At 44.3% G+C, this 16,484-nt stretch overlaps 1 protein-coding gene across 13 annotated transcripts in view; it reads right to left on the bottom strand.

Moving 5' to 3' along the window:
• BCL11A (BCL11 transcription factor A) overlaps nucleotides 1-15,803 on the bottom strand; it is a 112,986-nt gene extending 97,183 nt beyond the window's left edge. For 4 of the 13 annotated variants that reach the window (XM_060187229.1, XM_060187234.1, XM_060187236.1 and 1 more), the window contains exons 1-2: nucleotides 10,898-10,999; nucleotides 6,127-6,456 (exon numbers count right to left, since the gene is read on the bottom strand). In XM_060187229.1, coding sequence (XP_060043212.1) covers nucleotides 6,127-6,456; nucleotides 10,898-10,946 — 379 coding nt within the window. In that variant the 5' untranslated portion in view covers nucleotides 10,947-10,999. The other 9 variants (XM_060187228.1, XM_007539642.2, XM_060187227.1 and 6 more) reach the window with 8 other exon arrangements.
• Between the last annotated feature and the right edge of the window lie 681 nt (nucleotides 15,804-16,484).

The following is a 16,484-nucleotide window of genomic DNA, read 5'->3' as shown; positions in this document are numbered from 1 at the left end:
ATCACAGAATGACGAATGAGCTCAGAAATAGACCCCAAGTTACTAACCCTGCTAAGAACAGCAAAAGCCTTTGCTGAAATGTTTTAAAAAATGCATAGGGAGTGCAGCTGGCCAGTAAAAAAGCAGAGAGACAAATTCCAGTGAACCCAATATGGAATACGTTACATTCTAAAACTGATGAGAAATGCAGTCTGATGTTTACTGGCTTCAAATTGAGTTTGGCATCAAACAGACTGGCTTTAATAATGCTGGCATTTTTTTTATTATTATTTTAAATCTGCCTTTGGTTTCTAGGAGCACATGTGGAGAGCTAAAGCATTCTTATTCGTCAGGTTACATTTCCTGGAAATTAAGTTTGTGACAGAAAATGACTCTAGTAGCAATAATATGGTTCGTGCTCAAATTAATTAGGTCATTGTTGTACAAACTACATGGCAAATTACAAAGGTAAATTTACTGATATTGGCCAGTGTTCTATACTTTAGAAGTAAAAAAGAAGCAGTTTAAGGAAACAGATTTACCTGGGAAGGAGGGGAAAACAGAGGAACGAGGGATACAATGGCCAATTTTCCATTTGTGTTACAAATAAAAAAAATACCTGCTATTATGCATTAAATTATATAGTCTGAACAAATTTTATGAACTTTATTAATGTCTTCCAAATTGACACATAAAACAAAAACCTGCCTGATTTTAAATAATGTTAAAAATGGGCACTAAGTTAAAATCTTTTTTTTTTTTTAATCCTTGTAACAACAACACTGCTGACATAACCATGACCCAAATGAAATCTGAACAAGCAGAAAGGTACTAAAGATCCTTCGTGATTAAATTTCTTGCTAAAAAAGTGGCAAAGTGCCAGGCTGGGTCCAGCTTGATGCTAAGTGCTTTTTATTGCACAAAGCTGGTAACTACTATATGTAAAAACAGACTTGGGCTTGGGGTACATTTTGTCAGATGATTTCTTTGTACAATAAAGGGTGTGAACAGACCAACCAAAGTAGATTAAATTAACACAGAATGATGCAATCTCTGTGCACCTCCCTAGCTGTGCTTCTTTGATTAAATTCTGTATTTTTTCCCAAAGGAAAGGCAACTTTCTTCCTTTCTCACCAGTGTATGAAAACCATTCACCTTGTCTCATTTATTAACCACTTTTACTACAAAAAAAAAAATCACAAAAATTCATGCTTTCCTAGGATTTACACGTTTGTTATATACTCCAATTTAGTCCTCTAACATTAACCAAACTACAGTGAGACTGCAGTGTGAAATTAATGATTTTCTAGAACTCTAAAATGTACCATTAATATGCATCCAACTCATTTCTTCCCTGAGCTTAAGGTTCACTATCCTGACATTGCCTGCTCATTTCTATACCCAGTTACATTTTCCAGCTTGTGGGCAGTTCCACAATTAAATGCCACATTCACCAGGAGAAAGGTGTGCAAAACAGATTTCAGATCCTATAGATTAAAAGGCACAACTTGCAACACAACAAGGCATGGGGTGATTTAAGAAATTACAGCACTGTTTTTTTAAGCTTTCATAGAATAAACACAGAAAAATGGGGAGGGAAACTTCCCCCTTTTCTACTATTCTTGAAGTGAATACATATTTGTGTTTCCAATAAAAGGCCATTTTTACATTAACTGTCTGTAACAGCAGGAGACAGAAAAACTAACACAATCTCCACATCACACACAGGATGATCTTCATATCACGTGGACCTATTTTCAAAACTATTATTTATAAAAGACAACAAGGAAAATGCACAGTGCATCTTTTCTGTGTCACAGAAAGGGTAAGGTCTCAAGAATTTGAAGATCTTTGGGATCTTCCACATTTTAGATTTTTTTTTTTTTCTTTTTGGCCTCCTGAAGTAAATTTAGCAGCCACGCAGGCCACTGTGTTTAATTAAGCTTTCAAAAGTCCTCTGACAATGCCAACAATTGTAAGACACTTCTGCGGCTCAATCATGCAATCACTGTGACAGTTCTATTTACAATTTGTCTTAGAAAGAGTTTCTCTGACATTGTACTTTGACAAAACATCCAAGCTGCCAGTTCACAACCTTTCTCTGTCTTATTTACAAATACAGCTTGTATATAGGACTCCTACTCTCATGAACATGAGTCCTTGGGTAGTGGTCTCACAAACACAGACTCCAAGAGAAAGTCCTAAGTATTTATTAAGAAACAATATTCTCTGTTCTCTAGATTCTGAAGGTAAATAAAATGTTCACCCATCTATCAGATGGCTTTTTGTTTGTTGTGATTTTTTTAGCTGCCATGCTAGCCTAGCTATTCACTTCAGGAGTCAGTAGTTTTTAATCAGAATCACACAAATAAAGAGAAATGAAAAATAAGTAGTCATTATTGTATGCTATAATTCATACTCTCATTTACAATTACACTGTAAAGTATACAAAAATACATCCTGCAATTCAGTCCAACTCACAAAGAATTAGAATGGGTACAAACAGAAAAGGCAAATCAATTTTCTAAAATTTGAAAAGTGGAGGTATGCTGTATTTGATTTACTTTTGAGTTTTAACAAGTAAAGGCATTTTTGTGTTGACTTTGTATAACTCCCTTCATTAGAGTACTCGTCTTATATGTCATTAGATATGAGGTGAATTGTCTTGGGTAAATAATTTTTAAATAGCATGATACTATACTCATAATTTTAAGGAGAAAAAATGTTATCTAGCAATAGTAGCAGGCTTTCCTACATTTTACACGACTTATTATGTCTCTCCCACTCCCACGCTTTCAAAAAAAAAATTCTGATACTCAAACAATTAGTTCTATGTGCAGTAAGCTAAAACCTCAAATCTGACTCTGGATAATATATTTTTGCTTCAAAGTGAACAGCAGTGAACAGCAGCTTCACATTTACTAATCTTCAACAAATATTTCCCCCATCATAAAGTTTGCGATTAGAAAAAAAAAAAAATCCCTATTAAAAGCCCTATCTACAAACAGAAGACCACTGATGCTTACTAAGCATTTGACACAAGAACTGATGAAATGAGCCCCATACATTATACCCTGCTTATTTCCTAGATAATTAATGCTACTTCAATGGTCTCAGTTGATCATAACCACACACTATTTTGAGTATTTTAATACAAGGAAAAAAGCAACCTGATCAACTTTTCCATGGGTGAAGTGATAGGGTATACAGCCATCTATGTACCAAGTAAAAATTATCCTTGCTAAAAAATAGTTTTGAGATGCCTAAGGACAGTCAAAATGTATACCATTTTGTTCAATATTAAAAAAAAAAAAACCACTCCTGCCTATTCTCCTATCTGAAGGCCCCAAATTCTAAGCTCTATTTATCACAAGAAGATGTGTCACTGTTTTATAATTGCTTCCTTACTATAAAATGGCACAGAGCACACAGTGAGTTCAAATCCAACTTACATCACTTTAATAAAGCTTTTCCTACCCAGCACATTTAAATGACTACCTTTTATGTGGTTGCCAAATGTATTTTTCTAGAGACTCATCAATAACTCTCTTTTCTAATACAGAGCATTGCTGCTGCTTCTTTCTTTGACACAATTTAAATATCTAATGAATGATTACACTTACTGTTTCTTTTCTCATCATAAGAGGAAAACAATATTTAGGACTGTGAAGATGCCCTTGAGAGAAATAGGATGGGAGTACACAGTCAACTTCCAGAACTTCACTCCAGAGGCACCTAAAGGCCAGAGTATCTTAATTCATGTGCAACGGTAAAGTGTTAATTTCACCATAGGAAACTCTTAACTCATTACTATGAATTATGAGAAGTCGTGATTCTAGTTACTGACATTCTCACTCTGAGATGTGACCATGCTATTTATGTTTAATCAATTCCAGAGTGGGAACAAGTGATTAAAAACAATGAAGAGAATCAAGACTTTGCAATTATTTGTGCATGAAAGGTTTACCTCACCCAGGTCACAGCACCAGTGCACTTACTGAATATCTTAGATACCTTAGATAGCTTTTTATCTCAGTGAAGTTATTTAGTATTATCTCTACAAAACATTCTAAATTAGCTTTGGGGGCAGGAGTTCTCTGGACTCTGCTACTGTACAAGTTCTTTAAAAATAATATCAGAACCTTTATATCAACCAGAGAGTTAGGAAAAACATATTTTCTTTCCCTACAAAGATTCACAATTAACAGTGAAAAACCTTAACTATATGTAAGGACTTCTCCCCAGCTTTTAGATTCCACTTCTAAGTACAGAAGCACAGAATTTCTGAGCTGTTTAATCTGAGACTGAACTAGCTGTGTGGGACCTCAGTAAGAAGTGTGGTTTTAATTCTTACTTGACAGACACTTTGTTTTGTCTTTTAAAGGAGCAGCTCGATATGTAAATACGATGTTACATCACACAAGTGTTACTCCATATTTGGTGATTTAGAAAGGCTTTGGATCTCTGAAGACGACAAATCCCCTTCCTCTTGCTCTTGCTTCATTAATCATGCTTTATACTTCTGTTCATTTTCCTTCTAGTCACAAGACAGCACATGGAAATAGTCATTGCCATATCCTACTGGGAGGTGGAGGAGCAGGGGTAAGAAAATTTTAACTTACACATCACATAGGTAAATGCAGTAAATTCAAGGGAAAAAAATTTTTTTTCTGTAATGCAACTTCCCTACTAGCAGATTTCTCATTTCACAAAAGCAAAAGTATCTGAGTGTCCTTGTTGCAGGAAGCATTAAAGAAAATGCCACTTTGATTTTAATGATCAAATTCTAGAGGGGAAGAGAAGTAATATGACAATTTAATCCCCTCCAGACCACTGACCTACTACAGTCCGACTGTGGTTGGAGAGACAAATTTCAATGAATCAACTGATAATGTACACTGTTTTTCCTAAAAGTGAACAAATCTTCTGTCTTTAGGAGGGCGGAGAACTAGAAATTCACCAACAGGTATGCTGCTTTTGTCACCACAGAATCTGCATTCACCTTACTTGTATTAACTTACTGTTGCCTCACTTAAAAAAAAAATGTTTTTAAGGGTCAGTACAGTGTTGCATTTTTATCACTTGGAGTAGGGATCTAAGTCCCTGAGTTAGCTTTTAATTCCTTTTCCTTTGAACTGCTGAGTAACCCACAACTAGCTTACCTCTCCGCTTAAATTAACTATAGAATAGAGAGCTATATATGTATTTTTCCAAGAGAATTTTTACATTGTGTTATAGTAGAGACAGTGGAAACCTGGACTGGACATTTGTAAGGGTGACATGTGGTTGTGTAAACCACAAACAAAATCAAGATACATCTGTCAAAACCACATCAGAGACAAGAGAGAGCACAGAGAAGCATTTATCATTTAGCTGAGGAGGCAGGCTGCAGAGAGCAGCCGTTCCTGTCAAACCAACCTTTTGAAATTTCCAACATGCCCTTAAACTTTTCGAGTAAGCATGTCTGTGCGCTTCAGCAACTGCCCTCTCTACTCTGGCCTGGCCAGTCGAAAATGGCATCTTAAAGTCAAGGTCACAGTGTCATCCCACCACGGGGCTGTGTTTAATTACAGACCCATAAGGGCTGACAGCCAATATGGATCCAAGACTACCCCTGAAGCTGTTAACTCTTTCCACCCCCTCCAAAAAGTCCTATCAACACACTCCAACTCACAGGAACCTTAAGCACTAACTGCACCACTAAGGAAGCCTGACCAGGTATTCTGATTCAAACATGACACTGGCCCAACTGCAAATGCCTATATATGGCCACTCCGCCACTGACTTGTCACCAAAGCTGAAAATGGATGTTGGAAAATTGGGCTGACAGTAGTAAAAGTTTAACACTTAAAAATAAAAAAAGGAGAGAAAAATGCAAAGAAATTCAGAATTAGTAGATAAAGAGAAAGGGTAGCAGGTGTGTGTACCTATTCCACCTACATCTGACTCCGTGAAGTGGGAAAATATTTATTTTTTGTGTTCTGAATATAAGAAATCTGAATGATCATTTTAACTTTACAGGGCTGTCATGGACAGTCACATGGAGTAATACAGAAAGCACTTCACTGCTCCTCAGTGCTTTGCTATAGCACTTCTGAAAATGAAAAGAAAACATGCAAACAGCTTTTCTCCTTGCTTCTCATTTACCTGCTATGTGTTCCTGTTTGGGGCAAATTCCTCTAGATGACGTTGATAAACAATCGTCATCCTCTGGCGTGACCTGGATGCCAACCTCCACGGGATTGGATGCTTTTTTCATCTCGATTGGTGAAGGGGAAGGTGGCTTATCCACAGCTTTTTCTAAGCAGAGGCTGCCATTGCATTGTTTCCGTTTGTGCTCGATAAAAATAAGAATGTCCCCCAATGGGAAGTTCATCTGGCACTGCCCACATGTGAGGAGGTCATGGTCCCCTTCTGGAGCTCCCAAAGGGCCGTGGTCTGGTTCATCATCTGTAAGAATGGCTTCAAGAGGTTCGGCTGTAGTTGGAGAAACAAAAGCACAATTATTATTAGAGTGATTGGGAGGATGAAAAAAAGAGAAACACTGTCAACCCTAGCCCATCCCACTACACTGTATAAAGTGTGTCTAGGCCCCTCTCTAGAATACCTAAAAAGTCTGAACATCTGAAATGCACAATAACATGGAGATTATCTTCAAGAAACCAAATTTATCAATGAGCAAATCAGCATATATTTTAGGAAAACTCTTGACTTCATAACTCCAGAGAAACAGAAATATACCACACATACCCTACAAACATACAAGGTTTGTGACTTTAGAATATGACTATTATGGTTAACATAGGGCACATCAAGAAAACTTAAATGATAACTACCCCTAAAATGGTAGCAATATGGATTGAAACAAATATTTTTTTCACAGAAACTACAGTCTATTGTGCTAAATAGTAAGAAAACAACTGCATTCACATGTGAAATGGATCTAAATAATAATCATAACACAGTATAATTCATACTGCCAAAAACCTTTCTGATCTCATTCTCAGCAATGCTATAAAAAAAATCAAAGAAATACCAAATTCACTGGTATTTCTTCTCAGAAACATTAGCTAAATGTAATACTTTTGAGTACTTAAGAAAACAAGCCAATTAGTCTGTTTTTTTTTTTGTTTTTCATACTGAAGGAAAGAATGCCTAAAATATTCTAAATATCTTTTTTTTTAATTTGGTGGCACCCCATCACATAAAAATCAGAATGGTCATACAAATGCCACATTTCAGAACAGTGCTGAGATGTCCTTTCTTTATTTAGACTTGAAATATTTCACCTAATGTTGTCAAAGTTGACTAATTTTCTGAATGAGCTCCAAAACACTTCATTATGGAACTATTTCTGCACACATAATCACTAGCGGATGTTATAACAAGGTAGCTATGTCTCATTTCTATTTCCTTTTTTTTTTTTTAACTTTTCACTAAAAAACTCTAATATCAATCTGAACAGCTTCTATCATTTTTTTCAACCTTCCAAAGAAGGGAAAGAGAGTTAGTAAGTCTCTGCTTCTGAAACCTTATGGTTACTCTATTAAAAAAAAAAAAATCTCAAAATACAAAACACATCCAAGATGCTGCCAATTAATAAAAACTGAAGCAGAAAATGTACAAGTCTTAAACAGTTAATCAGTCTGACCTTCTTTAGCAAGCTGCCAATTTCACATTTAATGAACTTAAAGCCACAGAGAATCAAAAAATAGATTTTAATTTGAGTGTAGAATATTGGAACATATTTTGATAAAGTGCAAAAATCCAGTGAACTCAGGTTAAATTTATTTCAACCCTACCCAGGCTGAATATTGAGGGGGAAGATCTGGAGTAACTCCCAGATGTGCTAGGTGAAATAATATTGAGAGAGTCCTGCCTAGCTGCACCTGTGCTCAAGTAGGACATGTCATAATTTCTAGCCTCTGGTAGTCCTGCTAATTTAACATAAGGTCACCACAGGAATATGAAGGTTATATTATTACTAATAAAGACAGCAAGGTAAGCACACTGTCCAACATACTGGCCAAAAGATACAGAATACACATCTTTTTCAAATAAACAGAATTGCTTTTGCATTATGCTTCTATGTAATTTTTCTCCTACATTTGCTTTCATTTTGATCAAGTGAATTGCATAAGGAAGTCATACTCCAAGATCCTGGATATTTTAATTAAAGGTTTTATGTGCACATTTAGCAAATGTGGATTTTTTGGGGGGGTCCAGCGTTTTCTACAAATTCTGAGATTTACAGACTGCAGAGAGACTCAGGGAATTTTATTATTATTACTATTAAAGTTAGCAGTACGTAGAACCTTTGCAGAAAGAAAATTAAGTCTACTCTAAGATTCATTCCTTATTCTCATGACCTGACACATTCCTGAAAATAAAATATTATTTAGGAGCAATAGGAAATATCATCTTAGGTATCAAATAGTTAAAGGTAATGCACTACAAAACAGACTTGGTTAAAGTCTTCTAAATGTAGTGACTGAACTGATTTACAATCAAAACCAGGAAATGAAGTGGTAATTCAGAGGTTGCTGATTACACCCCCACATTTCACCTAATTAATTTTATAGGAGGCAAAGTTCTTGAAAATAACAAGATGATCAAATGTACAGATATAAAACCTGTAACCTCAACATTTTCTATGCTCTTAACGTAAATTATTGCTAATTAACAAGAATTATATCCTAATGTATGAAATACGTTTAACATCGAGTTCCTTGCAAAACATTCGCTAGAGATGTTCAGAGAAAATACCAAAGCGTGTTCTTATTATTTCTGCTAAATTATTAAAAATCAGACGAAGTGGGGCACAAAGAAAAAATGAAAATACAATCTCTTAGTGTAGTCTACTGATTTGCATTGACATCTTTTCTCAGTGGCAATCAGCATTTCCTTTCTGGGCATCTGATAATTTCTCTGTATTTTAATGCAAATTCCCCTTTCCCTAAGAACATTCCTAACCTCAGCCATTTTACCCCTCCCTCAATTCGATTCCACCCTCCTTCGCCCCCACAATACCATCGTTTCTTAGCTCTGGCCTAAGCTCCCGCTACAAAGCTTGGAGTCCTGGATTGAAGTGGAAGGGAGTGGGTAAATAATCATAATAATTAGCTGCGAATTCTCTGTAGAGAAAGAAATAGAAAATAAAATGCTTCTGCTTTAAAACAGCAAGACAGATTGGAACGTCTCAATACCCCAGCGACTGACTAAGATCTTCCCTTTAAGACAGTTGCAAAGGCATACATTCAGAAGAAGAAAAAGAACGAAAGAAAAATCCTTAGAAGAAATGTAGGAAAAGAGGAAGGCAAACGCGGCTGGTGGAGGAGGGGGGGAGGGGAAAGGGGGAATCTGCCTTCAACTTTGCTTTCCAAGTCTTTCCCTTTGATTGTCTTAACCAGGTATGGAAGTAAACCGAGGCTGAAATGCAGAAAGGAAAAGCAAAAGAAACAAAAGAGAAGGCAAGGGCAACAGGCTCGGGGCAGGGGTCCCCGCGGGGGCGTAACGTTCAGAAAGTGAAGTTGGACGCGGGGACTAGGAGGCACAAAGCGAGCAGCGTGCAGGCTGCAGGCTCCGCCGCGCTCTCTGTGAACACGTGCAGCGGCTGCTGCTGGGCAGTGGGGCCCGGGGCCCGGAGGCAGCAGACAGCCAGGGGCCCCCGACTCTCGATCCAGCCTGGTCGCTGGCTGACAATGGCTCCTTAGGCCCGCCAGTTGGAGCAATGGGAAGTGAGGTTTGGAAAACTCTGCTGGTTAACCTGGTGCTGTCTCGGTTATCACCGCACGAACCCCAAACACGAGTCCTGAAATTGATTCTTTGCCAAAAGGCTCACACTTTTTCACTCTGGGGTGTGTGTGTGTGGGGGGGGAAATCTCTGCAAATATTTCTCTCGCAATTCCAAGCACCGGTGTGTGCGACGCGGCCGGGGCGGCAACGGTTATTCATTATTAATGACGCTGCTTGGCCGCATCATTATGATGATAACTATTACTATTGTTGTGATTTCGGGCTCCGAGGCGAGAGCTGCAGGAGGAGGGGGAGCAGGGGGTCGCACTGCAGCACCTTCCTGCAAGCCTGCTGCCGGCGCTGTTATCAGTGCTCTGCACGGGGGGGGGGGGGGGGGGGGGGTGAGTAGCTGGAAGAAGTAAACCTGGAGACTAAGTGCAAACTAGCCACATCCCGCCCTTTGGCCTGGCCCCGAAGCTGGAGAGGGCGCACTCCCGCTTCCTCCACATCAAAAAATGCTGTCCAGAAAGAAAGCGAAAACTGCACCCCCGCTCCGCACCCGGCTCGCGGGGGTGTCGGCCGCGCGCTCAGGCCCTTCTCCAAAGCCCAGGCCAGAAGCATTTTTAAAGTCAAAATGAAGAACAAAGACATAGGGGGTGATGGGGGGGCGCCGCGAGGGTTTCTGCCTAACCGTCCGTTTCCCCCACCCCCACCCTCGCAAAGCAAGTCCCTCCTTGGCTAGAGAACCGCCGATGCGGGGGGGGGGGGGGGGGGCGGGGGTGGCTTGGTACAGGTTCAAGTTCGCTGAGCTTTCTTGATCTTGTTCTGCCTCCTAGCGACCGAACGGTTCATTCAGCCCAAGAAGCGGAGAATGGGGGGTGAGAAGGGTTTCCTAAAGACCTGGCTCGCTCCAGTCCCCTCTGCGCACCCAGAAAACGAGAAAAGAGCACCCCCTCTCTCCAAGTGGGTTCTTCAACCCAACCCCCTCACTGGGACGAAAGAAAGAGGCTAAGCCACCCAACCTAAGGTGCCCCGAGATAGACCCGGTATGGGGGGTAGGGGTGGGGGGCTAGTAGTCCGACTGCACGCCTGTGGCCTGTGAGCCAAGCCCCCAGTGCATCCTCCGAAGAAGGGCTCGGCTTTCCCGAGTCCTGCGAACACTGCCCTTCCTTCCCGCCGATACCTGGCCGGACTGTAACTTCACACCGCCGAGCGCCTCGTCTGCTCCGCATCCGGCGCAGCCGGGGGAGTGGGGGGCGGGGGAGAGCGGAGAGGGAGGGATGCGCGGGGGTGGGGAAAGGGAGGGCCCCGCAACGTGCTGGGGCGGGGGAGCTTCTTAAGTGTGTGACAAGTTCCAGGGCCCTGTGAAAAATTCAATTCCCTGTGCTCACCCTCCACACCTTTAAATATATATATACAGGACAGTGCATAGGTGGTCTTTTTAAAAATGGCATCAAAAATTTAAATAAGTGTCATGAATGAGGAGAGGAATGGATTCGAGCTTTCCCATGCCTTTCTGTCTGTTGCTGCCAAACTTTGCAAAGTCCCCACCGTCTGCGTTTCCAGGGGCTTCCTGTTAGCCAGGAGACGCCCCCCACACACACACATACACAGAGGGTCTCGGAACCCCCACACACGCAGAAACCCAGACCCAGGATAGAAGGCAAGAACTCAAAGGTGGGGGTTGCGTTGAGTTCCAGGACCCAGCACTCCAAAAATGCACAGCAGAGCATACTACTCTCCAGCCCACCCAGCACCATCACATTCCCTACCCCCACCTCTACCCAACCACACACCTGGCCTAACTGCACTGAAAAACCTGAGTTTGGTGGCCAGACCCTTAGGAAGGAGGACGAAGAAAGCACGTGGTGACCTCCTCACGGTCCCGAGCTGTGGACAGGACGCGAGGGTGGGGAGACAGAATGCGCTTTTACAGTTGCTTTGCAAAGCAAAAATGCTCTAGGAGACCGAGTTTCTCGCCAGTCGATTTCGCAGTCCGGTTGGCGGGGAGTTGATCTGGGCTTCGTGCAAGGAGCGAGAAGGGACTTAGGACTCGGCCGGTGCTGAGTCGCAGCACGGCCTGCGGGTGGGCTATCCCGGGAGGGGCGGGGGCGAGGCGAGGCCCCGAGAGGCCCCTGCGAGGCCCGGCCGCCGTCGCCGCCTGCTCCCAGGCTGCCGCGCCGCGCTCGGTCCTCTGTCTGTTTGTTGGCAGGAGGCTCCCGCACACGCGGTGCTTGTAAACATTCAGACACGAGATTTTTCCCAATCAAAATCCACTTCCACTTTTTTTGAAAATCTTCCAAAAAATAGTAAGAGGAGGGAGTTCCTTGCTCCCTCTCCCTGCCGCCAGCGCTCTAAGTTTGCAACTAAAGGGATTTTGGAGAAGGGGGTAATTGTATTTTCCCCTCTATTAGAGATAGTAAGATATTTTGCAAGGGGGGGTGGGGGGAGTCAAAAAGAATACTGCTAAGGAAAGGAGGGGGGAGCCAGCGGAGCGGTTGGCATGTTTAGGGGCAAGAAATGTTACATTCCTTGCCATGCTTCTTTTATTTTATTTTATTTTCAACTGATTTTGCACGTCTTTCCGTCGCTACTATGGTTCGGCCGAGAGGGGCGGGCAACAGCAGCCCAGGCAACCGCAGCCCGGGCGCCCTCCCTCCCTCCCTCTCCCGCTCGCCCCTGGCTCTTGCTCCTGGCCTTCGGCGGAGGCGGCGCGGGAGGGCAAGCTCGAGGAGTCGGCACAAAAGGCAGCGGGACAAGCACCCACCTCCGGCCGGAACAAAAGGCGGCAGCACCGGCTGCGCCTCCTGTCCTTCCCGGCTGCATGGTTTTCCCGGCCACAGCGGCCCCTCTGCTGACTCTGGAGCGCCGGGGGGCCCCCCTCCCACAATCCCACTTTCTCACTATTGTGGAGATGACTACTTTTCTCCCCGTGCACACTTGACCCTGAGCGCGCTGGCGTCCGAGGGCCAGTCTCACCTCTTTTCTCCCAGGGAACTGTTTTTTCAGGTTTCAACTCCCCCCTCCCCACTCCCTTCCATTTTCCTACCCTGAGTGGAAGTAACCCCCTTTTCCCTTCAGCTCTCTCCCCACTGTTTGCAAGAGTTGTCCGTATCCTTAGCATTGTTCATTATTTTGCAAAATTAAAGGGGGAAATGATTGCATTCCTTTTCGAAAAGCGAAATAAGGCAGCAGAAAGCAGGAAAGAGGAGGAGTCAAATTTTGTAAAATAAAATAAAATTTCAAAGCATATGCTATCCCAAAAGTGTGAATACGGCTATGATTTGAGATGGGACGAGGTATGGGTTTTCTCTCTCTTTCTCCCTCTCTTAATTTCTTTTTTCCCGACTGTTGGAGGTTTATCTCGTGAAAAAAAAAAATTTAAATGCGTGCACACACCCCTCTCTCCCCCTTTCCCTTGCTTCTTGTCTTGCGCGCTCTCGTGATTATTAATAATTATTATTACTATTATTGGGTTACTTACGCGAGAATTCCCGTTTGCTTAAGTGCTGGGGTTTGCCTTGCTTGCGGCGAGACATGGTGGGCTGCGGGGCGGGCGGCGGCGGCGGCGTGCGGACGACGGCTCGGTTCACATCGGGAGAGCCGGGTTAGAAAGAAGGAGACTCCAGAGAAAATATCTTCATCAGTGCCTTTTGACATCCAAAATAAATTAGAAATAATACAAAGATGGCGCAGGGAAGATGAATTGTGGGAGAGCCGTCATGGCTTTTTTTTTTTTTAAGCAAAAAAAAAAAAAGAGAGAGGGGAGAGAGAGAGGGAGAGAGAGAGGAGAGAGAGAGAGATGAAAAAAATGGCAAAAGCCCCCCTGAGCTGCAAGTTCAAGTGCGGACGTGACGTCCCTGCGAACTTGAACGTCAGGAGTCTGGATGGACAGAGACACACAAAACATGGGCAGGGCGAGCAGGAGAGAAGGGGAGGAGGGAAGGGGAAGCTCACACCAATGGACACACATCAGGGGCTGGACATGAAAAAGAGACCAGGACAAGCCAATGGCCAGTGCGGGGCGGAGGAGGTGCGGGGCGGGGGGCTCCTCAGACGCCAGACGCGGCCCCCGGAGGAGGGGCGGCGGAGGGGAGGGGGCGCCAGGGCGGCCGGCTCACCAGTGTCCGCCGCGAGCTGGAGGCGGCGGCGAGACCAGGGAAGAAGAAAGGGACGGGGGGGGGGATGGAGGGGGGGCAAGATGCGCGCCCTACTCCACCCCCCCACCGCGCACGCGGACCCTAAAATGAAAGATTAAAAAAAAAAAAAGCAGCACGAGTGCACCAGGAAGATGCAGCCCGGGGCCGGGCCGGGGACGCGCGGGCGGAGGGAAGCAGGTAGAGTTGTGCCCGGACACCCTCCTCGGCGCGCACACCCACTTCCCCTCCCCTCCTCCTCCGCCGCCGCTCTCGCTCCCTACTGCTGGAGCCGGGGGCCAAAGCGAAAGCCCCAAGTGTGAGGTTGCATTCTGGAAACTTTGCCGGAGGAGAGGAATAGCAAAGAAGAAGAAAATCACCCTAAGTTGAGAACTGAGCCTCCAAGTTACAGCCCCGCAGGGGGAGAAGGGTAGCTGGAGGGCGTGCTCAAGAGAAGCAGAGTCCATCCCGAGTTCATAGGTTTGCGAGTCCGAGAGGACTGCTCCGGGGTCTCCTGGAGCTCAGGAGGCATTCAGGGAAAGGACACGTGGGAGGGGAGCAGCGGAGGCGCGGGCTGGAGGGCTGCAAGGCTACCCATAAGGCCCAGGATACGTGCACCCAGCTCAGAGACTAGGTCTGAGCGCAACTGGAAGCTCGGAGACGAGTATCCCACGGGTCGCGGAAAGAGGGAGACACGAAAGAATAAAGTACCAGGAGCCAGGCTCCGAGCACGCTCCGGTCCCAGTAGGGGAGCGCAGGGCCCGGGGCAAGGTAGGCGGCGGGGCGTCCACCTCACCGAGCGGCCGCGGGCAGGAGGACAAAGCACAGGCAGTCCCGGGAGGACCAGTCATTGGGAAGGCGCTCCCGGCGCTGCGGGAGGTCCCCGAGCCCGGGCCGGGGGAAGACACACCCACTCCCACTCCAGAGCAACTGCAAAAGCCCAGAGTAACCGCAAGAAAATGTTCCTTACGAGCAGAGCACAACTATTCTTCTACAGTTGCCCGGGGAAAGAAAATGGGGATTGAAGAGAGCGATTGACTCGTAGAAGCAGCGGGGAGGCCGAGGTGCTGGGGTGACTGCCCTAGGTTAGTGCCACGCTTCCCAGCCGCGGCGCGCACCCCAAACCCCATAATCCCCTCTGGTCTTTCTGCAAACCTAATTTCCAGGGAAATTAGTGAGAACCTGTTGGAAATAAACCCCTGTCTCTTTAAAACACACACACACACACATACACACACACACATACACACACACTCTACCGCTGTCAAAAAGCGGGCTTCACTCTGGCGTGGGATACTTTCAGTTTTACGTAAAATATACAGCAACAGCACCCCCTGCGATTGGAAAGTTTATTCAGAAACGTGCCTGCAAAGTCCCCCAGCGTCTCACGCCTCCCAGCCCGCCTGCGCCACCCTGTAGCCTTGGCTGCCACCACTACCTAAGACCGCTCTGCGATTCTAAATCTAGAAGGACAAGGGGGAGAGAGAAAAGTGGACTCCGGTCCAACAGAGGCGCGAAGGGTGCGGAGTGCAAGCGGGTCACCGCGGCCCGTGGGACTCTGAGCTGCAGGTGGACAAGTGTGAGTGTGTCTGCAAGAGCCAGCAGCCATCCTTTCCCCAACTCCAAGCTGTTCCAAAGACCCCTCGAGTCTTCCCTTAACCCTCCTCAGTCCGAGGGACTGCGTTTTAACAAACTTGCCCACCCAGCCAGGGGCTTTATTGTTAGAAGCGAGGGCCCGGGTCTTGCACGCGCGCGCCCACCTCCCAGCCTTGCCGGCAAGCGGCTGTTTATTCTTGTGTTGTCTTAGTAAAGTTTCAAACCTATTAGAAAATGACTGTCTTGCTTATATCAGCGAAGCTCCGGGCTCCTCTAAGGAAAAAGAGGTGTTGATGCGCAACTTTAGGAGCGATGTGGGTTGGTCTGAGTTTGTGTAAGTGTGGCTTGTTATTGTTTGTCTCCAGTGTGTGTGTAGGGGGGGAGTGGTGGTGGCGGCAGGGATGGGTCTTAAGTCCTGTTTAAGAAAGCAGATTCACTTGTGGTAAAGCTCTGCAGCCTGTGCGTTAGACCATTTCCTTTTTTTCCCCCCTTGAGTTCTACAGGTCTGTTACTCTCTTCCACTATAGTCTTTTAATCTTTATCATTAATTTAAAATTTTTTTGTCTTGTTAAGTTAGCCTTAGAACAATCAAAAGAAATGGGGGGGTAAGTGAATAGTTGAAGGGGAGGGTAAAAAGAAGAATGAAAGTGCAAGTGGGATGTCTTCACAAATAAATAAAATAACCTTCAGGTAACAATGACTCAGATTCCTTTGGAAACGAGCTTTAAAAATTTCAATATTTTCCCATCCATCCATAAAAGTCCATACAGAGAGAAGATAGATAAAAGGACAAATGTGTGTTGTGAAAATATATGTGTGTGATTTATCTATAATGGTGTGTATAAAGCTTTTCAGGGTTGGCTGTAGTGTAAAAAGTAATGACTTTATTACCTCTGAAAGGTTCTGTGGCTCACATTTAACAGTCTTCTGAATTACAATTCATTACACAATTGTGTGCTCTCTAAAGCCGGCACCCTATCAGGGCCGCTATCTGTGGTTATTTTCAATAAATAACTGGCAACATGTTATTGATTTTCT

Source organism: Erinaceus europaeus, chromosome 3, assembly GCF_950295315.1.
Source record: "Erinaceus europaeus chromosome 3, mEriEur2.1, whole genome shotgun sequence".
In the NCBI taxonomy this organism is placed as follows: domain Eukaryota; kingdom Metazoa; phylum Chordata; class Mammalia; order Eulipotyphla; family Erinaceidae; genus Erinaceus; species Erinaceus europaeus.
This window is presented reverse-complemented; position numbering and strand designations above follow the sequence as displayed.